Source organism: Saimiri boliviensis, chromosome 17 (genome assembly GCF_048565385.1).
Source record: "Saimiri boliviensis isolate mSaiBol1 chromosome 17, mSaiBol1.pri, whole genome shotgun sequence".
Taxonomy (NCBI): domain Eukaryota; kingdom Metazoa; phylum Chordata; class Mammalia; order Primates; family Cebidae; genus Saimiri; species Saimiri boliviensis.
This window is the reverse complement of record NC_133465.1, coordinates 41,908,807-41,934,145: the sequence shown is the minus strand read 5'-3', so window position 1 is coordinate 41,934,145 and position 25,339 is coordinate 41,908,807. Positions and strand designations below refer to the sequence as shown.

Genomic DNA, 25,339 nt, shown 5'->3' with positions numbered 1-25,339 from the left:
CCCATGGAGCCACTCACAGTCTAGTGGCGTCTGTACTGTTGAAGATGCAGCTGTTTGTTTATGAGCGTCAGTGTGTGTGTGTGCTCATGAATGTGTGTGTGCTTGTGTGACTGTATACATGTGAGGGCTTGTGCAGACATGACTACCTGCATACATGCATGTGTGAATGTGTAGGTATGCGCGTTTGCATGTCTGAGTCACGTATGTGCGTGTGCATGCCTGCAGAGATGCATGTGTAAGACAGGTCGGCACGAGTGCCTGGAGGACGGTGTGGGCACACGTAAGTGCACGAGCACACCTACAGGTGAGCCTGAGAATGTGTATTCCTGTGCGCTGTGTGCACACCTGTGACCCCTTCAAATCCCTCATTTGAGAATCAAATGTTGTCGAAATGGACTCCACCTTGAATGTCTGAAGAGAATGGCCGAAGTCAGGCCGCCTGCGCCCTTCCCCTCCCCCTAGGACTCTGCCCAGGGACCTCCTTCACTGGGAAGTGGAGAGGTGGGCACAGGGGTGGAGATGGGGTGATGGACAGAGATGAAGGGCAGGGAGGGCAAGCGGGCATTCTTACTGACAGGGGCCAGGTAGGGAGCGAGGCTCCAGGGAGAAGGTGAAGCCAGAGGCGGAGGAAGATGGGTAAGAGAGTGAACCCTGCGGCGGGCCGCAGCCGGAGAGAACTGGAACCGCAGTGGGGACGCCCTGGTCCCTGGGCCCACAGCATCCGGGACCGACGCGCAGTAGCGCGGGCCGGGAGCTGGGTACCAGGGCGGCATGGGTGAGAGGTTCTAAGGAACAGAGCGGGGAGAAGTGGCAGCGGGGTGCGGGGAACCGCACGCCCTCCCTTTGCCTCCGCTCCCCACCCCGAGGCGGCGGGGCGGGCGGGCGCGGTTCCGGGGGTGGGCGGGCTGGGCGGGGCGGAGGCGGGGCCGCTGCACTGGCTTCACCCAGCCCCTCCCGCCCGCAGCCAGAGCGAGCCGAGCCGCGGCCAGCTCCGGCCGGCGCGGGGTGCGTTGGAGCACCGCGCAGCGCAGCCCCATCCGTCCGCAGGGCGGACCGAGCTGGAAGCCTAGCGCTGCCGCGGGAGGCGAGCAATGGGGGCAGGTGCCACCGGCCGCGCCATGGACGGGCCGCGCCTGCTGCTGTTGCTGCTTCTGGGGGTGAGTGTTAGCCCGAGGGGGCCCGCTCCCTTTCCCGGGATCAGAACTCCGAGGGGAGCCGGGCGCCGCCACCCAGGAAACAGAACAGAGCGTTGGGGTCCCAGATGCTGAGGGTGGGTGTTGGGAGAGGCGCTCTGATGCCGGGGCCACGAAGGAGGGTCTAGGGTTCTCGGAGCGCAGAGGCGACCCTGAGCCCTAGGGTGGAGATGCGGGCAAGACCGGAGCACGGATGCCGTTCCTCAGGTACCGTGAGGGGGGCGGTGAGGGAGCTGGGAGGGGTCTTTCAGGAGGGGGCATGGGGCTCTCGGATGCCCGGGGTCTTCGGAAGAGGGCACTCCAATGCCGGGATCCCGGGGGACTTTCCCCTCAGCATCTCTGTCTCTGGATAGTCGCGGGACAGAACCCAGGCGAGAAAAGGAGGGGGAACGGGAAGCGGACTAGAGATGTGAGGGGCGAGCTGGGCTGGGGCGGGGAGCCCAGGACCAGGGGATGGAACAATGGAGGAGGTCGGAGGGACTGGAGGCAGAGGGGACCCGGCAAGGACAATGGGGACCGGCCAGACAATGGGGGGGAGGGGCGGCGGAGGGAGAGGTTGGGGAACGGGAGAGCGGTGGACGAGAAGTGGGTTAGGGAGGGCAGAAGAGGGGCGACAGCCAGGGCTGCAGAGAGACGGAAGCAAAAGGAAAGCGGACGGAGCGGGGCGCGCACCCTAAAGTGATCGGGGCTCACTGAGGGACAGTGAGACGAGAAGGGAGAGCGGAGGCTTGGACATTTCCCGCGCCTGTCCCAGGGCTCCTGCTCGTGGCCTCGCCCAGTCCCGGAATTGTGGCTGGGATCTCAGGCTGGGAGGGGAGCACACACTTGTCCAGGTCCAACCCGCTCCCCACGTTCCCCCACGGCCGGCGGGCTCCTCCGACGCGTGTGTTCTCATGGCTTGAAGCAGCGCGGCAGATCGCGAGGGATGGAGCGGGTGTGCCCGGACCCCGGCTGGCGGCGGCTGCGTCTCAGGGTGCAGAGCGCCCGGGCGCGCTAGGCGGGGACCGGTCCCGGCAGCGCGCAGCTCTGGCCGCGCAGGCGGGAGGCAGCCGGCAGGGGGCGCTGCGGGGCGAGGCAAGTGCCGTCGGCTGCAGCCTGCGAGTCTGGGGCTGCGCTCCGCCCCCTACCGAGATGCGCGACCCGCGCGCCGCGCCCACCGCGCTCCGTGGGCTCCCGCGCCTCGAAGGGTCGGGATCGTGTCTGCGCCTTGCCTGGCTCTCGGTGCAAGCCGCTGGGTACCTAACGAGACGGAGGCGCCCGGACGCCTCGGATTCTGTCGCGCGGTGTCCTGAGCCACCAACTCGGCCAAGGTCGGCGGGTCCTCCGGGCAGTCCGACGAGATTGTCAGGTGTGGCCTGCTGTGTGGCCATGAGCCGAATGCCCTGGAACGTCTGGCCATGGAGGAGGCGTCTTCACTCTCCTTGCCAGCATCTTTCATCTGAGCACTGTGCCCCAAATCCCGGTTTTACAGATAGGGAGACTGAGGCTCTGAGAGTTTAAACGACTTGTCCAAGATCTCATAGCAAGTTGGGCCAGAGTCGTGGCTAGACTCCCCCGACCTGGTTCCCAGCTCGGCACTCCCCCACCTCTTCAGGGGGCTGCCGCTGGGCTGGGGTCACGGCTGCGTTTCCCAGCAGGGGCGGGGTTGACACCTTCCCCAGAGTCAGGCGGCAGTGGAGCCTGCGGGTAGGGTGGGCAGAGACCCTGTCCGGGCGCGGGCCCCACCCCAAAAGCTCAGCCCCGGTTCTTTGGAGCTGTCGGGACCTGTGGCCGCGTCCGGGGATTTGGAAGTGACCGCGGGCACGTCTGCTGACTAACGCTGCCGGTTAGAGACACCGCTCAGATGCGGGTGGGCCAGCGTGGACCAGGAGGGCGGGGAGGAGGGACGGGGTGGTCTCTAGTCCGGATCCCGGAGGGACGACGACGTGGGCTCCGGGTCTGACCAGGAGCGAGGGTCCCCGCGCGAAGGCGCAAGGAGGGAGGGGAGCTGGGCGTGAAGAGTCTGGGCGCTGGGGAAGGTGGACGCGGACCGGAACCTGCCTTCTGCAGCCCCTGCGGCTCGCGCCTCCGCCTCTGCGCGCGGCTGCTCCGTCTGGGCGAGCTGTGCGCGCTCCGAGTTTCTTCCTGAGCCGCGGCGAGAGATACAGCGCTGAAACCAGAGCGCGTCCCGGCGGGTCGGCTGGCGGGCCGCGCCGGTAATGGAGGCACTTTGTCATTCAGACGTCTGTAACCAGAGCCGCCGGGCTGGCTAATGCGCCTAATAGGGATGGAGCGAGGGCAGCAAATGGGCGTGCGTGAGCTGCCGGGCTGGGGTGGATGGTGGATGGGGAGGCAGCTCCGGGGGTGATGGGCCCCCACCCCACCCCACTGTACCAGCCCAGTCTGGCTCAAGCGCCTCGCTTCCTCCCTCGGGGCCCGGGTGGGGAGGCGGGAATAATCGAATGTGCTGAGTCCCTACTACGTGCTCGCACTGCCCTGGTACTTTCTCTTGAGTTATTTAATACTTATAAAATCCTAGCAAGGTGAATTTAGTTACTGCCACCTCATAGTTGAGGAAACAGAACCTTCCAGACTTTCAGGCCCGAGACCAGGCTCCCTCAGTGAGTCGGTGGTGGCGCCTTTGTTGAAAGCCAGGATGCTTGGCCTGGGATGTTCTCTTTCCTCCATATGCCAGGCTCCCTCCCTCCCCTACCTTCCAGATCGTGGAAGGAGTCAAGGTGCTAAACTGTCATTAGTCTGAGAGATAACATCGTGAGCTCTGTCTTTGGCCTCACCCATTTAGAGCCCAGCGCCTGCCAGCTCTCAAGTCTCCAGGCTTCATTGTCTCAGGTCATTAGCTCCTTTCCTCCAAACTCCTCCCCGCTCCGAAGGGCGTGAGGGGTATGTGCTGGTGCCTCCCCTGGGTTTGCATCAACCTCAAAGGTCTTTTGACCTCCAGGTATTTGAAAACCTCTCCCATGGTCCCATTCACTTATGGAGCCCTTTGCTGAATATATTGTGAATGGTCAGGGCTGATTACACTGAAACATTCATATGGTTTCAAATACTTTCAACTGTTTTGCTGTTTCTCTCTTTCTTCTAAAAAAACGAATTTTTTTTTTTTTTTTTTAGACAGAGTCTCACCCTGTTGCCCAGGCTGGAGTGCAATGGCATGATCTCAGCTCACTGCAACCTCCACCTGCCAGGTTCAAGCGATTCTCCTGCCTCAGCCTCCCAAGTAGCTGGGATTACAGGTGTCTGCCACCACGTTCGGCTAATTTTTTGTATTTTTAGTAGAGATGGGGTTTCATCATGTTGGCCAGGCTGACCTCAAACTCCTGACCTCGTGATCCTCCCACCTCCGCCTCCCAAAGTGCTGGGATTACAGGCGTGAGCCACTGCGCCCGGCCCAAAAATGAAGATACTTAAAAGTCAATTCTTCTAAGAATCCTTTCACCTTAGTTTCTTGTAAGCCTTGAAATGGCCAAAACGAAAACATTACAAAGGTTCTTAAAACTGGGATGAAATCATTCTATCAAATGTGAAGTGACTAAGTGTGACACATACACATTTCAGGCAAATGTATCTGTCATTCTTGTAAATTAATCCTTTTGGATCTGATTTTGGAGCAATTAGTCTGAACACTAGTCACCCCTCCCTACTTGGCTAAACTCTCTCTTCCTCCCTAGGGTCTCCCTAAGACAAAACACTTCTTTGATAACTAACATTTATTAAATTCCTACTATAGACCAGACATATTTGCATAAGTTATTTCACTTAATTCTCCCAGCAATCTGGGCAGTAGACATTACCAATCCAGTGTTTTAGGTGAGAAAACTGAGGTTTAGGGAGATTAAGTAATTTACCCAAAGTAACATACTATTAAGAAGCAGATCTAGGATTTTGCAACATAGAGAACACAAAACAAACACAAGAAATGCATGGTTGCTAATTATCTGACCCCTACTCCAAATGCAAGTTTTAAGACAGGAGAGAGGACCTCAGGCTGCAGCAGGGAGAACAGGCTTCTTGGCAGGGGCGTTTGCACAAAGCCCCTACACCACCCAAGACCACTGTAGTCACACCCCTCAGCCACCCAGAGCCCAGGTCTCTGCTGATCTTAACTAACTGGAACACAGCCAATGGCCACAAAGTAGACCTTGGAGGACAGAAGAGAAGGGTCCCAAAGTACATAAGCACCTTACGCACTCATGTAATATTTACGGTAATCCTATGATGCAGGTACTATCATGATTACCTAATTATGAGGAAACTGAGGCACAGAGATTCCAAACCTGACCCAGGTCGAGTGAGGACCCAGGATTCAGACTGGCGCCAGAGCTCACATGCTGTACTCAAGAGGCCTGCCTCCTCCTCGTCTCCTGGTTCAGATCCTATTTACATACCTTTCTACCAAGGCGGGTTCCACCGTTTCTGTTCTTCTTTATTTTTTTTTTCTGCAACCTCTGCCTCCCGGGTTCAAGTAATTCTTCTGCCTCAGCCTCCCAAATAGCTGAGATTACAGGCATGCACCACCACGCCCAGCTAATTTTGTATTTTTAGTAGAGATGGGGTTTCTCCATGTTGGTCAGGCTGGTCTCAAACTCCTGACCTCAGATGATCCACCTGCCTCGGCCTCCCAAAGTGCTGGGATTACAGGCGTGAGCCACTGCACCAGCCAAGTTCCAGTTTCTGATGATTCAATTAGAACTTAAATAAATTAGAACGGTGGGGGAAGGGCTGCTTCAGGTCACACTCTGGTAGCAGCAAGAAGTGACAACTGATACCTTGACAGGAAGGCAGGAGACAGAAAAACTATATTAAAAAAAAAAAAAAAAAGCTGACGGGAGAACGCAAAAAGACGAAAGTATCAGAATTTGGGAAAAGACCACAAAAGTTTCTCTGCATTGCAGACCAGAATAAGCGATGGTGTAAATACCGAGTCCCTGAGTCATGTGAAGCCATGAAGCTTTGCTCCAGAGACAAGGAAGGGTGCAGCCACCATAGTGAAAAGGAAAAATGATGAGAACAGCAAAGCCTTGGCAGTCGGGAATCTCGGCTATCCGACAGCCGCTCTCCCAGAGTTCTGGTTAATTGAAGGCATACAGTGTTTTCATGTATTTCAACTCCACATGTGTATGCATTGGGTCCCTACTGTGTGCCAGATCCTACCTCAGGCCCTGGGGCAATCCAGCTCCCCCTCAGGGAGCTGACAGTCCAGTGAGGGAGTCTATACGGTTCAGACCAGACAAGAGCAGAGAGAACTGGAGGACAGGCTGGATGTGTAACATGGCAGCCCCACCTAATCTGCGGGCTCTGGGTGCAACAGGACCACTTCCTCGAGGAAGTGACATTGAAGCAGAGCCCTAAAGGATGAAAAGAAATCAGAACAGGCCCTTCTGGAATGTTGCCTCTTGAGGCAAAGCCTGCATCTGGGACCCCGGGCTCCTGGTCTGCAGATGTTCCCAGCACTGAGTGCTGCTGCCGCCTGGGAGGAGGGGCGGCAACACCAAGGTCCTCCCCCCAACACCTCAACCGCCCCCCACCCCGCCTGCAGCCTGTGCCTGTCCTGCTGGTCTCATGGGGACCACAGGCTCCGGCCTGGGTTGATCCAGCCTGTCTATCCCCCTGCCTCCTCTGTTTCCTTTCCCACCAAACCTTGGTGAGACCACAGCTTATTTTAACAGACTGGAGGGAAAGGAGTGTCTTGGCCATAATCTGGCCAATGTGGAAGATGCAGAATGCCCACAACAAGCTTGTAAAGCTTCCCTCTGGTCCCACCACCCCAGAGCCATACTTCTCTGCACCAAATGAGGGCTGCATGGTCTGGAGCCAGCAAAGCAGGCTTTGGAGTTTTATTAGACATTAAGTTTTTTTTTTAAGGAACAGAAATATAAAGCAAGCCTCCAGCAGCCCCTCCCCCCACCCCCCAACCGGGGAATCTGGTGTTAAATTGTTCCATCCGTGAGCAAAGATGCTTCAGTGGCAGGACCCTGATTCCCCTTTCCCTTGGTTTCAGCGCTGTTCCCAGTGGCCACGTAGGGGAGGGGGAGGGCTGGTTGCTGGAAATCAAACCCCGGCAGGGCAGGGCTGCTGGGTAGTGACAGCAGCCACTGTCACATCATTGATAACTGTTCTCTGTTTCTCCCCATCTTGGTGCCAGGCTCTTTGCCAAACAGCTGGTCCTTGGCCCTGGCACCAGGCTGTCGACATCACTGTAGAGCAGGCGTCCCCAAACTTTTTACACAGGGGGCCAGTTCACTGTCCCTCAGACCGTTGGAGGGCCGCCACATACTGTGCTCCTCTCACTGACCACCAATGAAAGAGGTGCCCCTTCCTGAAGTGCGGCAGGGGGCCGGATAAATGGCCTCAGGGGACCACATGCGGCCGGCGGGCCGTAGTTTGGGGACGCCCGCTGTAGAGAGATGAAGACTCAGAGGGAAGTTGGGCAGGCAAGACCCCCAGTGCAGAGTTGGGATTCGAACCCAAGACCCTAGCCCTCTGCTTTCTGCTCTTGGGCATGGACACCTCCCATTTATTATTTAACATGTGAAATCAAGGACCTGGAGGAGGGCCCTGCTGGCCTTTGTTCGAAAAAGGCCCTCCTCTGGGTAGATGCAGCCCTGCAGGTGCAAAGCTTAGCGAATGGAGTTTGGGTAGGTTTCAGCTCTGCTTGCCCCGTTGGCTGGGAGCCCTGTGCAAGCTTCGGCCTGTCCAGCCATTCACGACATCCCTTCTGAAGGCCCTCCGCTGGGCCTCAGGCTGCCTTCCCATGTGATGTATCCTTGGGATTCCAGGAGTTGCTGTCACCCAAGATGAACTTCGCAGAAGGTCAGCAGCCAAAGCTCTGACCTCACACCCGCGGCAGCCTGCATGGGCACACTGTCCCTCATTTGCCTTTCTTCCTTTCAGCTTTGATGTGCCTAATGCCTCCCTGGTGAGCTCATCCCAGCCCAGGTGGTTCTAATAGAAGGCAGTAGGAGGGGGGTGTTTGATTCCCCGGAAGAACCCTCCCCTTTCTCTTGCCAGTCTGACCCTCTGATCTCCCTCCATCCAGGTGTCCCTTGGAGGTGCCAAGGAGACATGCCCCACACACCTGTACACACACGGTGGTGAGTGCTGCAAAGCCTGCAACCTGGGTGAGGGTGTGGCCCAGCCTTGTGGAGCCAACCAGACCGTGTGTGAGCCCTGCCTGGACAGTGAGTAGAGGGTAGCGGGCAGGAAGAGGGGAGAGAATGGGAGGGAGGAGAGGGGAGAAGAGGTGGGGGGCTGAGGAGGAGCATGCCCAGCAGAGGCCTTATTAGTGGGCAGGCTCCCCTGCCCACCACTGTAAGGTCACTGGAAGTGGGTCTGACCCAGTATAGAAGGCAGATGGGAGAAGCTGAGAATGGAGAAGGGAAGTGTGCAGAGGGAGGAGGGGAACCCCATGGGGGATCTCTAGGGGGTGCCCATTCCCAGCTCTGAATTAGCCAGAGACCTGGTAGAAGAGTGTGGCCAGGCAGGGAGGAGTAGCTGATGCTAGGACCAGCTAAAAATATCATCTGCACTGCAAAATCAATGGCTGCCACTTATCCTCGCTGTGTTTGGGGGAAGGGAGGGGAGGATCAAATCCTGGCTGCCCTGGAGACTGACCTTGGGGGATCCTGGGGCTGTGGCTTCTCCTTCCTACAAGGCCAACACTTCTCCAGCTTTGACCGGGAAGCAGAATTTTCCTGAAGCAACAGGGATGGGGGTCAGGGCGCAATGAGGATGTCCGTACTATGGGGTGACAGAGGGGAGTGGAGGGGAGACGGGGAGCTGTGCCCTTTCCTGCCTGGGATTTCTTTCTTTCTTTCTTTTTTGAGACGGAGGCTTGCTCTGTTGCCCAGGTTGGGAGTACAGTGGCATGACCTGGACTCGCTGCAACCTCCACCTCCTGGGTTCAAGCAATTCTCATCCCTCCGCCTCCTGAGTAGCTGGGACTACAGGTGCACACCACCACCCCTGGCTAATTTTTGTCTTTTTGGTAGAGATGGGGTTTTACCATGTGGACCAAGCTGGTCTTGAACTCCTGGCCTCAAGTGATCCACCTGCCTGGGCCTCCAAAAGTGGTGGGATTAGAGGCGTAAGCCACCACGCTCAACCCCGCCTGGGATTTTTTTTCCAAAAGGGAGAGAATCTCATCTTCCAGGGCGGGTGGGTCTGGGCTCCTCGGCCCCAGTCTTGTCCAGGATCTGAATCCCCTCGTGCTTTTGAGTCAGTCCTCCAAGTTCTAGTTGCTGCCTTTGGGCTGTGGGCTCCCTGCCCTTTTCCTGATGACCGCCAGTCATATTCTGCCTTCTACCTGGCACTCGATGCCCACCTGGAGGGCTCAAGGGAACCATACTCAGATTATTCTTTAATCCTTGGGAATAAGGGGATAGCCACCTGCATCCCTCATGTTTCCTCTGGACGTCCCCCGAGTCCATCTGTCCTTCAGGCAACCCCAGCTCTTGGCGTGCGCCAGACACGCTGTTTTCCCATCTCTGTGCTTGTGGATCTTGTAACCCCATTCCCCAGCCAAGAGATGCCTGGGCGTGTGTGTGTGTGGGGACATTCTCCAATGCTTTTGCCATCTTGCTGTCTGGCCACCTGCTCTGGTCCTGGCCTGACAGGGTTTCCATCCTAGGGCAGGGGTGGCCAACTATCAGCTATCCTAGAACCTCAAAATCTGCCTCTCTCACTTCCGAGACTCCAGCCTGGGGCTCTCCTTCCAGGACCTAAATGATGGGAATCCTCTCCCTTCAGTCAAAGGATCTTCAGCAGGAATTGGGGTGAAGGAGACCAGGAGAGGAAGTTCCAGACTCTCTGGAAGAGAAGGGAGGCAGGCAGAGAGGTGGCTTTGAGAAGCATCCCTCCCACTTCCTCTCCCCTCCCTTTCCCCCTCCTTCTCTATCTCCCCCTCCTCCATCTCCAGCTGCGTTAACAGGCTGCCTTTACAAGTCCACTTTATGGGATGGAGAGCCCAGTGGACTTTCCCTCTATCCTTAAAACGTTTCCACAAGGAAACCTATTAAGCCCCTGCCTTCATTCTCTGCCAAAAAAGACCACACTTTTCACACTGCCTAAAACCTTCTCCCAGGAGTTTTCTGCTAATTTTCTGTGTTTTGCCATGAGCAGGGTTCTCCTCTTCCCCTCCTGTGTGACTGGACCCACCCTCTGTCACATGCCAGCTAGCTAAGACCCTCTTGTTTGTATAGATCAGACATCCTGCCTTGGCTGATGTTTGTGTTTCTTTCTGCTGTCTGACCATATTCCTACCACCAAAGTTCACTGTCCTTATCGCTGCCCACCCCCATGGGGCCCAATCTTTATATGCCAAGGCTTTACGGCTGAATTTCATTTATTCCTCAGAACCCTGTGACTGCAGATATTTCTCCTTATTTTTACAGGGAAAGAAAAAGCTCAGAGAGCTTAAGTAAAACACCCAAAGACACACAGCTAATAAGTAATGGAAGTGGATTTTGAATCCAGATCTGCCTGCTCCTAGGAAAAGGGATATAGTGTTCCTCTGTCAGAACTGATTTGAAGCTAAAGTATCTCTCCAGGCCCTTCTTCCTGGGTCTTTTCTTCTCTCCTCCACCCCCATTTCTTTTTTCTTTTCTTCTTCTTTTTTAAGCCAGTGTCTTGCTCTGTCGCCCAGGCTGGAGTCCAGTGGTGCAATCTTGGCTCACTGTAACCTCTCCCAAGTAGCTCGGATTACCAGCATGCACCACCATGCCCAGCTAATTTTTGTATTTTTTTTGTAGAGATGGAGTTTCACCATGTTGGCCAGACTGGTCTTGAACTCCTGGCCTCAAGCGATCCGCCCACCTTGGCCTCCCAAAGTGCTCGGATTAAAGACGTGGGCCACCATGCACAGCCTCTGTCCCCAGTTCTGCCCCTTTCACTTCTCTCTGGCTTTTCCTTCTTTGCCTCCCATTCCCCCGGCCACAACCCCCAAGCCAGTGAGCCCTTGCTCTGCCTTTGAATGGTGTTGAGACCCCCATAGGCCTCAGTTTCCCCTCAATGGCACTTTAGCCTTTCTGCTTCTACTTCCACATTCTGAACAATCTATCGTTCCCTGGTTCTCAGGTTCCTAAATCTATGCTCTTCCTGTCCTTGGAGCAAGGGTAGGTCCTGCCAGATCCAGGTTGGCACAGAGTTCTCCACCCAAGGCTGGAAGGGGCGAAGAAGATCTGGCCCTGCTCCTTCCCCTCCCTGCAAAAGGAGGCGAGGACCCTGGCATGCCCACCCTCCTTCTCCTTATTCTGGAGTGCACATCCGCTAATTAGAAAGCATAAGTGAAGAATGAGCTTGGACATCTCCCTTGCATGCTGGCTGAAAGGGCAGAGGACTGCATGTGCAGATCTCAAAAGGGTGATCATGTGCAGTTGTGCAGTTTGTGTACTGATCAACAATATCCATCTGAGAGAGCAAATGTGGGGCTAGGACCCAGCTCCCTAGCTTCAGTGGCTCCTGCCTTACCTGAACCCTCTTGCCTACAGATCCGTCCCCACCCTAAGGAGCCAAGCCCTTCAGCAGCGTGTGGGTAGCGCCATGGCTGGGAAATTCTGTCTAACCCTGGTCACTCCCATTCGGGCCGCACCTTAGCCCACACCTGTGTGGAGAGGATCTGAAAGCAGATGATGCGCCAGGGGCTCCCTAGGGGAAGGCCTACCTTGTCTGGACTGGGTTAGCAGCCCAGCTCTGGCCAGCGGGGAGGGCTGGGTGGGAACCAGGTTCAGATTATTCCTTAATCATGCCGGGAGCAATACAGGCCTGGGATTTTTCAAAGAGAATTTGCTGAGAAACTTAAGGGCACCAGTTGGGTTATCCCGGAAAGCCTCCGGACCAGTGCTTCTGGGGCCTGGAGGATGGGGCTCCAGGCCTCCTCCCCCTTTCCCAGGTGGCTGCCACCAACTTTCACAGGCTGGGGCTCAGGGTCCCTGGGAAGAGGGTGGGAGCCGAGAAGGCGAGGCTGCAGGAACGAAGTCAGCGTCCTGGCAGGCCATGGGAGAGGGAGAGACTACAGCTCCTATGTCCCGGGAGCCCAGAGAGCAGACGACTAAATCTGGTGTCTGCTGCACACAGGCGTGACGTTCTCCGACGTGGTGAGCGCGACTGAGCCGTGCAAGCCGTGCACCGAGTGCGTGGGGCTGCAGAGCATGTCTGCGCCTTGCGTGGAGGCCGACGATGCCGTGTGCCGCTGCGCCTACGGCTACTACCAGAACGAGACAACCGGGCGCTGCGAGGCTTGCCGCGTGTGCGAGGCGGGCTCCGGCCTCGTGTTCTCGTGCCAGGACAAGCAGAACACCGTGTGCGAGGAGTGCCCCGACGGCACCTACTCCGATGAGGCCAACCACGTGGACCCGTGCCTGCCCTGCACAGTGTGCGAGGACACCGAGCGCCAGCTGCGCGAGTGCACGCGCTGGGCCGATGCCGAGTGCGAGGGTGAGCGGGGGCGGGGAGTGGGGGGCGGTGGGCGGGCTGGGTGCATACGGAAGGGCACCCTCTGGGGGTCAACAAGGACCCCGCCTGGCCTGCTGGGGCAGCTCTGTGACCTTGAGGCAGCGTGCACCTTCCCTGAGCCTCAGGTCCTTCCTGAGGGAGAAAGTGGTTCCCGATCCTGTCTCACGGAAGAGCCCTTCCCACTATTTCCTTCTTTGGGCTAATTGTTTGGAAAGTGGGCGTTCTCAGCGTCCCAGGCCTCGGGTACTACACTGTAACTCATCCTCCGGGGCTCGTTTCTCTGTGGCTGCCAGCTAGTGATTAGATGGACAGCAAGCAACTTGAAGATGACCACTGCCCCCAGGGCACAGAACGGGAGGGTCTGATCCTTGAGGCAGGCTTTCTGAACTGGAAGAGCAGCCTGAGGACCCTCAGGAGCTGGGACCCTTTGACTCTGAGCCCTGGTCTAGGTCCATGGTGGGTTTTGGTTGTGAGAACTGAGATGGAACCCACCCTGTCCTTATCCGATGCTAGGCAGTCCACTCCTGTCTCTGGGCCACAGTTTCCTCACTGGCCATGCGGTTACCAGGGTTGGTGTGGGTTAGGGAACACACAGTGGGGCTGGCCCACTTCAACTTGCTCTGTCTAGGGGAGTGGTCAGCAGTGTTCTGCAGTTAAGTGAAGGACGAGGGGGTGCAGGGAACACTGAGGGTGGCAGGCCTGGGGCTCAAAAGCCCCAGGACAAGGCAGAGGACGCTTGGGGCTGTCCCATCCAGGGGTGATGGGAGCTAGGTATGCCCATCTTAGCCAGACACAGGCCCCAAGGAGATGGGGTGGTTCTTGGAATGGGAGAAGGAAGCCCCATGGGAGCCAGGGCAGACCTATTTTTGTCTGGTTGGTGACGTCCATCCTGGGGGAGACAGATGGGCTTTTCCACTACGGGGAGAGGCTGGCAATGCCTTTACATCCTGCCCATCATCCTGTGGCCATGCACACACTGAGTTATTTCCCTTTGAGACCTAACCTTCATCCTCAGATTGCCTTTACCCTGAGCAGGCAGCACAGCACCTCCGGCAGTGAGCCCCTAGTTTGATGGGAGAGATAGCCTTTGCCCCAGTCCAATGAGAGAGATGGTCCCAGCACTTGGTTTCCAGCTGAAGGAGAGGCAGCCCTCACTTTAGAGATTCCCCATCCTGATGGAGGCAGCAGAGCTTCTGCCTCAGTCAGCACCCCAATCTCCTGCCCCTGGGGACCCTCCAGTCTGACAATGGCTCCAACAACCCACACCTACCTTCCAAGTCTGGTGATCTCTGGCTCTAGGAGCTCAGGATGGGGAGGGCTATTATGCTGGGTGTTGAGCTTGGCCAGGTTGAGCGTGAAGCTTCCTGCCTTGGGGAAGCGGGTGGAGAAAGAATGAGGAGTAGGATGTGGTGGTTCTGGTGGCAATTGCTATGGGCCAGGGGACAAGCAAGTGGCATTAGGCGCCAGGCAGAGCGCAGGGAGGGTTTTAGCAGCCAGGCGGCAGGCAAGCAGGCAGCACATTTCTGTGGGCAAGTCCGGGCCGGCCAGCGGAGGGGTGGGGGGGACCCAGAGGTGTGGCTAGAGCAAAGGAAGGTGGTGGCTGGGGGAGGGGCAGGCTCTGCCTTTTGGGGCATTCACAGATTCCTCCCAGATACCAGCGCACTTTACCAGCCACCCTGAAGGAGGAGGGTGCTCCTGAGGGTGTGTTCATCCAGGACCCTGTTGCCCTTTCAGCTTCAGGCTCTGAAGGGTTAAATGTCAGCTCTGGGACAACTGACCATTTTAGGAAATGGAATTCGATTCTTGGTTTGGTTACTCACCCACCCTCAGGGCAGAAGGGCTCCCCCCAGCCCCAGTGAAATTCGGGTTGGGTAAGGGTAACCTGGTCCCTCCTTCCAGCCCGGAAATGGCTGTCAGGACCTGCCAAGGGCTTAGCGGGTTGGAATGCTAGTGGACACGGCCACATCTGGATCTCATCCCCCCACCTCGGTCAGAGGGGGTTGGAGAGAGGAGGGCAGCTCCCTGAGAGTCAGCACCGACTCTGGTCTGGCCACGCCTTGCCACCCTCCAGGCCCTCCCCTACCGCACTCTGATCTAGGTGATGGTCTCATTCACCAGCACTCAACCATGCACACTCCTTCAGCCTCTGGCTTGGGGTCAGTCTGAGCTGAGCTATGTCTCCAGCCTCTGGGCTTGGGCTGCTCCCCAGCTTGCTCGGTCCTCTGGCAGAGCAAGAGAAGACCCTCCCCAGCCCAGCGCTCCACCTGGGGCTGCCAGAAGACAGGGCTCCATCTCCTTCACTCCCTCTAGCCCTCCCAGGACTGAGACGGGAAGGGCGGGATGGGTGGCAGATGGCAACCCCTCACCGCTGGCAGCCAGATGGATTCCAGATTCATATCTGGGGGCTTTGCCCCTCAGAAGGTGCTGAAAATCGGCCTTTGAAGCATTTTCATCTTGAGTGGAAGAGGTCAGAAGATGGGTGGGCGGCTTCCACTCCTGCTTGGGTGGGCAAAGTGGGGGTTGGGTGGGCAGAGCTGGGAGCAAGGTACCCTCCCCTTCACCCCACTGGCATGTCCTGTCTGCTTTCCCTCCCTGCCTCAGGCATGGGAAGCGAGGAGGGACGGGGCAGGCAACTTTGCCCAGACAAGTATCCCCAGGCTGTCCAGAGCCCACAACCCCTAGCACTGCCCCTGGCTGTGTGGCAGAATGGAAAATCCCCACCCACCGGTGCCAGGAAGGGCTGGGTTCCCTGGCAGGGAGGCTGGCAATGCCCACTTAGCATGAGAGGTTCTAGGTGGGTGGCAAGTCACAGTCAGCCTCCTGCTGAGGCAGTGAGCTGGACCTGCCTCAACGGCCCCCTCTCCACACTCTCTCTGCTTTCTGACCAAGGAGGGTTGGGGCTCCTTGATGCTGTCTTCTCTGGGTGGGAGGATCAGGCTAGGTGGGAGCCAGGCGAGGCAGGAAACAGAGGCTGGCCACTGTCCAAGGGCTGGCTGGAGGGAGGCGACGTGACTGCCCTGCACCCCTCCTCTCCACCCAGGCCTGGAGCCCCGGATGTGAGAGTGGAAAAGCTGGGGAGGGAGAGCTGAGGTGCAGCTCCCAGGGAGGTGGTGTGGGGCAAGCACCTCTCTGACCAGACCTGGCTACCCTCTTCTTTCCTTAGGACGGGAGCGACTGGGGTCACCTAGGGTAAGGTGGGGCCAGAGACACATTTCCCGGAGTGATTCCAGCTTGAGGCCTCTCTGTGGCCAGGCTTCTTTGTGTGTTTGCTCCCGTCCAGGCCTCTGGGTACCCAGGGAGATGGAACAGAATTCCAGGACCACAGCCCCAGATGGAAGGGAGCTTCAGACGGTCTCTTTTAATAGCCCCATTAGATAGATGAGATCACTGAGGTCCTGAGAGAAGAGGGGGCTGGGCCCGAGTCGCCCAGCAAGTCCGTGATGGAGCTGAAGCGGTTGCAGCTCTGTGCGCTTACAGGCCTTGCTCTTCAGCGTCACGACGTCAGACACACAATCCCAGCCCCCACTCTGTGCATAACAGCTGGGCATAAGAGACCTGGAGCCAGGGCGGGGACACGGGAAGAGGGCTGCCATAGGTCAGACCTAAAAGGGAGGGGCGGGGAAAGTGGGTCCTCACTCCTGTGGCCTTTTCTCCCAGAGATCCCTGGCCGTTGGATTACACGGTCCGTACCCCCCGAGGGCTCAGACATCACAGCGCCCAGCACCCAGGAGCCGGAGGCACCTCCGGAACAAGACATCATAGCAAGCACGGTGGCAGATGCGGTGACCACAGTGATGGGCAGCTCCCAGCCTGTGGTGACACGAGGCACCACTGACAACCTCATCCCTGTCTATTGCTCCATCCTGGCTGCTGTGGTTGTGGGCCTTGTGGCCTACATAGCCTTCAAGAGGTGAGAGAGGGCATGATGGGAACACAGAAGGGAGGTGTTTGCCCTCAAGGAAGACTTTGCCATGACCTTGACCTGAACACACACACGCTCTTTTAACTCAGCCCCAAACCAAACTCATCTTCACTCATCAACCTCCGCCGCCCCACTCCAGGGTGCAGCAGCTCAGCAGGAAGTGAGGGGAGAGGACCCACCCTGTCCTGGCCTGGCCCGCCTCCAGCCCCTCCCACTCCCACACCACACCACTCCCTGACTCCCAACCCCCCACTGCTTGTGTCCTCATCCCCTGACCACCTTCACCCCGCTGTCACCTGTGTGTGCGTGTGTCTCTTCCCCATCCCTTGTCACACTTGGAATCCAGGAATTCAGGATGTGCAGGAACTCCCAGAAAGCATTTTAAAGCTTTAAATGCATTTTCCATTTGTACTAAAAAAACAAAAACGAAAAACAAAACATCAAGGTAACACATGCATGTTTAGGAAAATGCACACAAGACCAATATCTTTCAAACAAAAAGTAAAAGTCCCCTTCTAGCTCTTCAAATCCTACTCCCCTCCTTATTGGAATCTGTTTGGAATGGATCCTTCCCCTTGCCAACTATTTGCTTCGTGTCTTTTTTTATAAACATGTATATAAACCTTTTATAATGACATGTAAACACAGAGGGCTTTTTAGGTATCAGTGGGATCACATTGTACATATTCCATAGCTTGCTTTTTTCACTCAGTCTCCCTCAGGAGACCTCTCCTCAGGAATGTAGATTAGATGATCATTTGTAACCACTCATTCAGTAGTATGGATGGATGGTAATTTATTTAGCCAGCGCCCTACTGATGGACATTTATTTTTTTTTCCAGTTTTTTGTTATTGCTTATAATTGCAGAGGAAATCTTTGTATATATCACTGCCCACATGTGGGGGTATTTTAGAAGGATAGATGGGGAGAAGTGGAGTTCCTCAGCACTGCTCATTTCAGGAACCTTTACTGAACACTTACAGAGGCCCCCTCTGCCCTCATGGAGCTTTCAGGGTAGGCGGGGGCGGGAGGGGTGGGGGGCGTTGGGGAGGCAGATATGTCAAGAGGAGCCTTCGATGCTGAGGTGTCGGTTGATAGTTGGGCACCTGCCATGCCCCTGGCCCTAGCATGGCAGAGCACAGAAGCCTCAGCTGCTTCGGCCATTACAGCCCCTCTCCCCGTGATACCCGGCCTGTCCTCTGCCTCTGCCTCCAGGTGGAACAGCTGCAAACAGAACAAGCAAGGAGCCAACAGCCGGCCGGTGAACCAGACGCCCCCACCAGAGGGAGAAAAGCTCCACAGCGACAGCGGCATCTCCGTGGACAGCCAGAGCCTGCATGACCAGCAGCCCCACACGCAGACGGCCTCAGGCCAGGGTGAGCAGGGGCCTGCTGGGGAGCTGAGGCTGAGGAAACAGAGGCGATTAAGATTAGACTCTAGGAAGGACTGTGTGGTGGGGGGCGGCTGGCTCAGCGGTGCCCCTGTAGATGGATGGAGCGGCTGGCGGAGGGGAATGGGAGGGAGAGGTCCACTCCAGGGGAAGGACTTGGGAAATGGAGGCTTTTATAAGTTGGAGCATCTAGACTCATCAAGCTAATTGTCCCCCCTGGGGGCTAATTACTGCTAAAGTAGCTGCAATTAGCCTCCTGCCCTGGACTTCTGGGGAACAAGTAGTTAAGTGTGTACCCTAATTAGTGGCCCAGAGCCCAGCTCCGGGACCCTTGCTGCAGTTGTCTGGAACTGAGAAGTCCTGTCTCCTCCTTTGCCGTGATTAATTGCTGGCAGGGAAGGGAGGAGGGTTGAGGGCAGGGATTGGGCTGGAGTGACAGGAAGAAGGGACAGTGAGTCCCCCCAGGTGCCCCAGCCAGGACCTTGTCTTGGCCCTAGACCTCCAGATGGGGAGGAGCACTGCCTCTGCCCTTCTTGGGCCTTACCCTCGTGCCCACTATCGGGGAAAGGGGTTCAGAGGGAGGACCTGACTCTCCTCTGGGTTTTCTGCAGCCCTCAAGGGTGACGGAGGCCTCTACAGCAGCTTGCCCCCAGCCAAGCGGGAAGAGGTGGAGAAGCTTCTCAATGGCTCTGCGGGGGACACTTGGCGGCACCTGGCGGGCGAGCTGGGCTACCAGCCTGAGCACATAGACTCCTTTACCCACGAGGCCTGCCCCGTTCGTGCCTTGCTCACCAGCTGGGCCGCCCAGGACAGCGCCACACTGGACGCCCTCCTGGCCGCCCTGCGCCGCATCCAGCGAGCTGACCTTGTGGAGAGCCTGTGCAGCGAGTCCACTGCCACATCCCCGGTGTGAGCCCAGCTGGGGAGCCCCCACCCCGCCCCACATTCCGACAAGCGATGCTCCAGCCAACCCCCGTGGAGCCTGCAGCCCCACCCTTGGGGGAGGCCCAGCTGGCAGAACTGAGCTCCTCTGGGCAGGACCTCGGAGTCCAGGCCCCCAAACCGCAGCCCTGTCGGTGCAGCCCGTGTGGCCCCCTCACTTCTGACCGCACTCCCTGTCTAGCGAGAGATGTGCCCCTGCTGCCCCCTCAGCCCTGCCCCTGCCCCCTCACCATCTCAGGCCACCTGCCCCCTTCTTCCACACTGCTAGGTGGACCAGTCCCTCCCACCGCAGCAGGTGTCATATCTGGGGGCTGACACCAGAGATTGTATTGGGCAAAGTGACAAGGCCTCAGAGACTCAGAGGGAGGAACTAAGGAACCAGAGCCATGGACTCCACACTGTGAACTTGGGGAGCAAGGGAGCATCCCAGTGCCCTCAACCCTTCCTCAGTCCCCCTCACCCCCTACCCCAGCCTAAGATGAAGAGGGTCAGAGGCCTGTCAGAGCTGGGAGAGGATTTCAAAGCTCAGCCCACTCCCCTCATATAGATCAGTGAGGCCCAGAGAGAGGCCATGACTCGCCCAGAGCTGCACAGCAATGAGAGGCCCTCTCTAAATGAGGGGCCTCAGGTTTGCCTGATGCCGGGGGGAAGGTGGCAGGTGACCCTCTGGGAAATGACTTGAAACCAAGTCAGCTTTGCCTGCCACGTCTCCAGACCCCTGCCTTTCCCCTCTGCCTGCCCACCTGTGGAGATGGGATGCTTGCCCAGGGCCTGGTCCATGATGGAATCAGGTTTGGGGTTTGTGGAAAGGGTGCTGCTTCCCTCTGCCTGTCCCTCTCAGGCGTGCCTGTGTGACATCTGTGGCATGGCTCCTGTCTGCTGCCCTCCATCCTGGCACAGCCCCGGAGCCAACACTGGCCCCTAGAATCAGCCTAGGGGTCGGGGACTAAAGACTCCTCACGTTGCAACACAGACGCATGTACATACACACAGGAGGAGAAACCCCGTTATTCTCCATGAGTGCTTTCTCTCGGGCTGAGACCGGATCCTGCCCGGGGCAGTTGCCAGAGAAGCATCGGAGGGAATTGAGGTCTGCTGGGCTGTCTTCACTCGCCCCCGGGTTTGGCGGGCCAAGGACTGCCGAGGCCAGAGCTGGCGTTTGTTTTCAAGGGCCTGCGCGTGGAGGAATGCTCCCCCATCCTCCCCTTCTCTGCAAGTACGGGGTTGGCTGGGCCCAGAAGGTTGCGATGAAGAAACGTGGGCCAGTGTGGGAATGTGGCGAGAAGGAATTGACTTCAACTGTGACCCGTGGGGATTTCTCCTAGCTCTAGAGGACTCTGCAAAGGACTGTTTTTTCCTGAGCTTGGCCAGAACGGGGCCGTGAGGCCTCAGCGGTCTTTCCACCCACTCCCTGTCCTGTTCTGTTTTGCCTGATGTTTGAATGAGTGTGGCTCCCCTGTATTTAGCATGACAAGCCCCAGGCAGGCTGTGCACTGACAGCCACCCCTCCCCAGCCCAGGGTTCCCCCAGCCCTGTGGATGGGACTAGGAGCAATGTAGTAGATGGCAAGTCTTTGACCTCAGTCTGTGATGAGGGGAGGAAACTCACCTGCTGGCCCCTCACCTGGGCACCTGGGGAGTAGGACAGAGTCGGAGTGTATTTATTTTCCTCCCCAGCAGGTGGGGAGGGTATTTGGGGGTTTGCAAGTATGTTTTAGCATGTGTTTGGTTCTGGGGCCCCTTTTTTCTCCCTTTGGGCTGAGATGGAACCCTTCTGGCCCCTCAGCTGGAAGCCATGAGCTCCAGACCCCCAGGAACCCTTCTGTTACCCCCACCTCCTTGCCTCCTGTGTAATCATTTCTTGGGCCCTCCTGAAACTTACACATAAAACATAAGTGATGAACATTAAATAGCAAAGAAAGAAAAATAGTGCAAAGCGATTTTCTGGAAATACACATGGTTTGAGTTGTTCGGGATTGGGTGTGTGGCAGGGACCCAGGTATAATTTCCAATTCGGTCAATTCCTGCCCTCTTTTCCCCCACACCAAATGGGGAAGTTTTAACAGAAATCCAGCAAGTTCCCATGTGTCACTATGAAGTTACTTTAAGTGGGGTGGGGAAGGAGTAGGGGCCCTTTGCTCCCAGATCTTGGAGAGGGAAAGTGAAAATGGCCATGCAGGAAGCTGGCCAGCTGTGAACTTGACCACATGTCAGAAGTGAAACTGACCACAGGGGAGTCAGAGGCTTGCCAGGAGGGCCAGGTCACAACCCCACAGCTCCCAGCCACCCACATGGCCTGGGAGACACACACACACACACACACACACACACACACACACACACACACACGACACACACGATCTGGCTCCAGATGGCCTGGCTGGCCTGGCCTGGAGTTAGGCAGGCAGGCCCCTCCCTTACAACTCTCGTGGGCAAAGTCCTGCCAGACTGGCTTCGGGCACCTCCTGGCCCAGACCTGGGAGTTCCCAGGACTGCAGGGCTCCTGGCCCCAGGCCTATGCCGTCTCTGAGGCTGGCGGGGCAGGTGGTCAGAGCTGCTCAGCCCCTGCTGGTTGCTTGGCCAACTCCTCTGGCGGGACTGTAGTCACTGAAGAAGGCAAAGGGAGGCTTGCTCTTCCAGTGAAAACAGCAAAGAAGCCTGCTTGACCTCCAAATCCAGGGAGAAAGGGCCAGCCAGGCCCAGCCAGAATCAGACATGGGTGGAGGAGATGTTCTCTGTCTTCCATTCCCCTTCTGCACCCCCAGACTGTGAGGGGCGCAAGGAAGATGGAAGGTATTGCGGGAGATTCAGAGTAGGTAAGAGAAATAATCCTGGTACTTGGAAAATCAGTATGATGGGGAAGATCATCTCTGTCTTGAGTGAGGCTCCCATCGAAAGGAGGAGACAGTCCCAGAATTGAGGATATTCTAACCTGATGAAGGAGACTCACCTCCTGTCCTAAGGGTGCCCCAGGCTGATGGGGAAATATACTGTTTGTAAGAGTATATCTCCACTCTGCCCAGTCTCTTGTCTGATAGGGGAGAACCAGAGGCTGTCCTGTGAAATAAGGGGGACTCAAATCCCTGCCTTCCCTGGCCTTACATTCTTGAGGGAGACAGAGCAGACAGGCCCTATATGGTGTGCACTGCTATAATAGCAGGTGATCCCAAGCAAGACTCACCCATGCCAGGGGTCAGGGAAGGTTTGCCAGAGAAGGGATATTGAAGGTGAGTCTTTAAGGATGAGTGGAGTTAAGAAATTGGAGGAGAGTGCTTCTGGCAGAGGGACCAGCTCAGCAAAGGCCCCAGAGGGCACCAGCATAGAGCACAGGGGTCCTAGGGAGGCTCCAGGACCTGGATCCCAGAAAGTGAGTGGGAAGGTGATCAGTGGTGCCCATGGGGAAGGGCTTGTGAAGAGACACACTAGGGGGTCTGGACTATATTCTTGGAACACCAGGGAGCCATTGGGGATTTTAAGTATAGGAGTGCCATACACAGACTTGTACATTATTATTATTATTATTATTTTAATTTGAGACAGGATCTCCCTCTGTCACCCAGGCTGGAGTTCAGCGATGCAATCTCAGCTCACTGCAGCCTCAACTTCCTGGGCTCAAGTGACTCTCCCACCTCAGCCTCCGGAGTAGCTGAGACAACAGGCACGTGCCACCACACCTGGCTGATTATTTCATATTTTTTGTACAGACGGGGTTTCGCCATGTTGCCCCGGCTGCTTTTGAACTCCTGAGCTCAGGCCATCCTCCCGCCTTGGCCTCCCAAAGTGCTGGGATTACAGGTGTGAGCCACCGCACCCAGTCCAGACTTGCACTTTAGAAAGCACTAGCTCCAGGTGCAAAGTGGAGGGTGCTGGGTGGGGCAGGGTGGGCTGCGAGGTGGGAGTCGGGGGCAGCCTGAAATCAAGGAGGGAGCATGGGGGTGGTGAGAAGAGGGGCTTTTATTTTTTTATTTTTTATTTATTTATTTTTTTGGAGACGGAGTTTCGCTCTTGTTACCCAGGCTGGAGTGCAATGGCGCCATCTTGGCTCACCGCAAACTCCGCCTCCCGGGTTCAGGCAATTCTCCTGCCTCAGCCTCCTGAGTAGCTGGGATTGCAGGCACGCGCCACCATGCCCGGCTAATTTTTTGTATTTTTTAGTAGAGATGGGGTTTCACCATGTTGACCAGGATGGTCTCGATCTCTCGACCTCGTGATCCACCCGCCTCGGCCTCCCAAAGTGCTGGGATTACAGGCTTGAGCCACCGCGCCCGGCCTGAAGAGGGGCTTTTAAAGAGCTCCTCAGAGCAAGGGGCATGCGGTGGCGGGGAGGCAAGTGACTGACATTGACACCGACACCGGCTGGGCTCGTAGGAATGGGAGGGCTAAGAACCTTCAAGACGTTTGGTGTGGTTTGGCTCTGTGTCCCCACCTACATCTCATCTCCTTGTAATCCCACGTCTTGAGGGAGGAACCTGGTGGGGATTGATTGGATCATGAGGGTGGTTTCCCCCAGGCTGTTCCTGTGACTGAGTTCTCACAAAATCTGGCGGTTTAAAAGTGTGGGGGCTGAGTGCGGTGACTCACGCCTGTAATCCCAGCACTTTGGGAGGCTGAGGCAGGTGGATCACCTGAGGTCAAGAGTTCGATACCAGCCTGGGCAACCTGGTGAAACCCCGTCTCTACTAAAATAAAAAAATGATGGCCTGCGCCTCTAATCCCAGCTATTCTGGAGGCTGAGGTGGAAGAATTGCTTGTGCCTGGGAGGCAGAAGTTGCAGTGAGCCGAGATCCAGCCATTGCACTTCAGTTTGGGTGACAGAGCTAGACTCTATCTCCAAAAAAACAAACAAAAAAAGGTATGAGGGAGGAACCTGCTTCCCTTCACCTTACTCCACGATTGTTAAGTCTCCTGGGGCCTCCCCAGCCATGCGGAACTGTGAGTCAATTAAACCTTTTTCTTGGCCAGGTACAGTGGCTCATGCCTATGATCCCAGCACTTCAGGAGGCCAAGGAAGGTGGATCACTTGAGGTCAGGAGTTTGAGACCAGCCCGGCCATGGTCTCAACCCTGTCTCTACTAAAAATAAAAAAATTAGCCAGGCATGGTGGCACATGCCCGTAATCCCAGCTTCCCGGGAGGCTGAGGTGAGAGAATCACTTGAACCCAGGAGGTGGAGGTTGCAGTGAGCCGAGATTGTACCATTGCACTCCAGTCTGGGTGACAGAGCAAGACTGCTTCAAAAAAATAAACCTTTCTCTTTATAAATTACCCAGTCTCAGGTAGATTTTTTTGTTTTGTTTTGTTTTGTTTTGTTTTGTTTTTGTTTTTGTTTTGAGACGAAGTTTTACTCTTGTCACCTAGGCTGGAGTGCAGTGACGTGACCTCAGCTCACCGCAACCTCTGCTTCCTGGGTCCACACGATTCTCCTGCCTCAGCCTCCCGAGTAGCTGGGACTACAGGCACATGCCACCATGCTCGGCTAATTTTTGTATTTTTCGTAGAGACGGGGTTTCACCATGTTGGCCAGGCTGGTCTCGAACCCCTGACCTCAGGTGATCTGCCTGCCTTGGTCTCCCAAAGTTGAGATTACAGGTGCGAGCCACCACGCCTGGCCAGGTAGCTCTTTAAAACAGTGTAAAAATGAACTAATAAAACATGGTACCCCAGATTCCCTCCGCAGCACCCCCCATCACATTGTAGAGAAACCCTCTTTGCCTCCCTCCATTTTTCCCTCTCTGTTTCCCTCCCAACAGCTAAAATGCTTCACCAGCTTTCAGCTTACCAACTTTTTTTTTTTTTTTTTTAAAGAAATGGGAGTGTCCCTATGTTGACCAGGTTGGTCTCAAAGTCCTGGCCTCAAGCAATTCTCCCATCTTGGCCTCCCAAAGTGGTGGGATTACAGGCGTGAGCCACTACACCCAGCCTGTTTACCAACCTTAATGTGGCCTGGAGGCTGTGTGGAAGCTGAGTCCTTGAGGATGCGTGGAGTTAACATACCAGGGGAGGAGGACCCAGCTCAGCAAAAGCCCTGGAGGGCGGGAGCACAGAACACAGAGGCTCCTCCAGACTCACTGTCTTGCTGCAGTCATCCTCCCTCTCCTCCTCACTCCCCCAAGCCAGCCCTCTTATACTTCTTCAATCGTTGCTGGTCCCTCTGGCCACGGGGCCTTGGCACATGCTGTCCCTTCTGCCTGGAAGGACACTCTTTCCCCTTTTCCCCAAGTTTCCTCAGCTCAGTACTCTCTTCGGGCAGCCCTCACTGAACTCTGGGCCCAAATCAGGTTTCAGAGAACACCACGTTCACTGCCTTTCTTTAGACCACTTCATTTCTCTTTGTAATTAGGCACCCATCTGAGTGATTATTTGATTACTGTAAACTCCAGAAAACCAGAGACGGGGTCTGGTTTTGCTCATCTTCGAATCCTTAGCACCTTGCCTGGCACATAGT

The 25,339-nt window shown here is 56.4% G+C and overlaps 1 protein-coding gene across 1 annotated transcript; it reads left to right on the top strand.

Annotated features, from left to right (window-relative positions):
* The first annotated feature begins 966 nt into the window (after positions 1–966).
* Positions 967–20,822, top strand: NGFR (nerve growth factor receptor). The gene is made up of 6 exons (XM_039476907.2): positions 967–1,157; positions 8,230–8,371; positions 12,264–12,623; positions 16,299–16,551; positions 17,780–17,940; positions 18,566–20,822. The coding sequence occupies exons 1-6, from the start codon at positions 1,092–1,094 to the stop codon at positions 18,865–18,867; spliced, it is 1,284 nt and encodes a 427-aa protein (XP_039332841.1). The 5' UTR covers positions 967–1,091; the 3' UTR covers positions 18,868–20,822.
* The last annotated feature ends 4,517 nt before the right edge of the window (positions 20,823–25,339 follow it).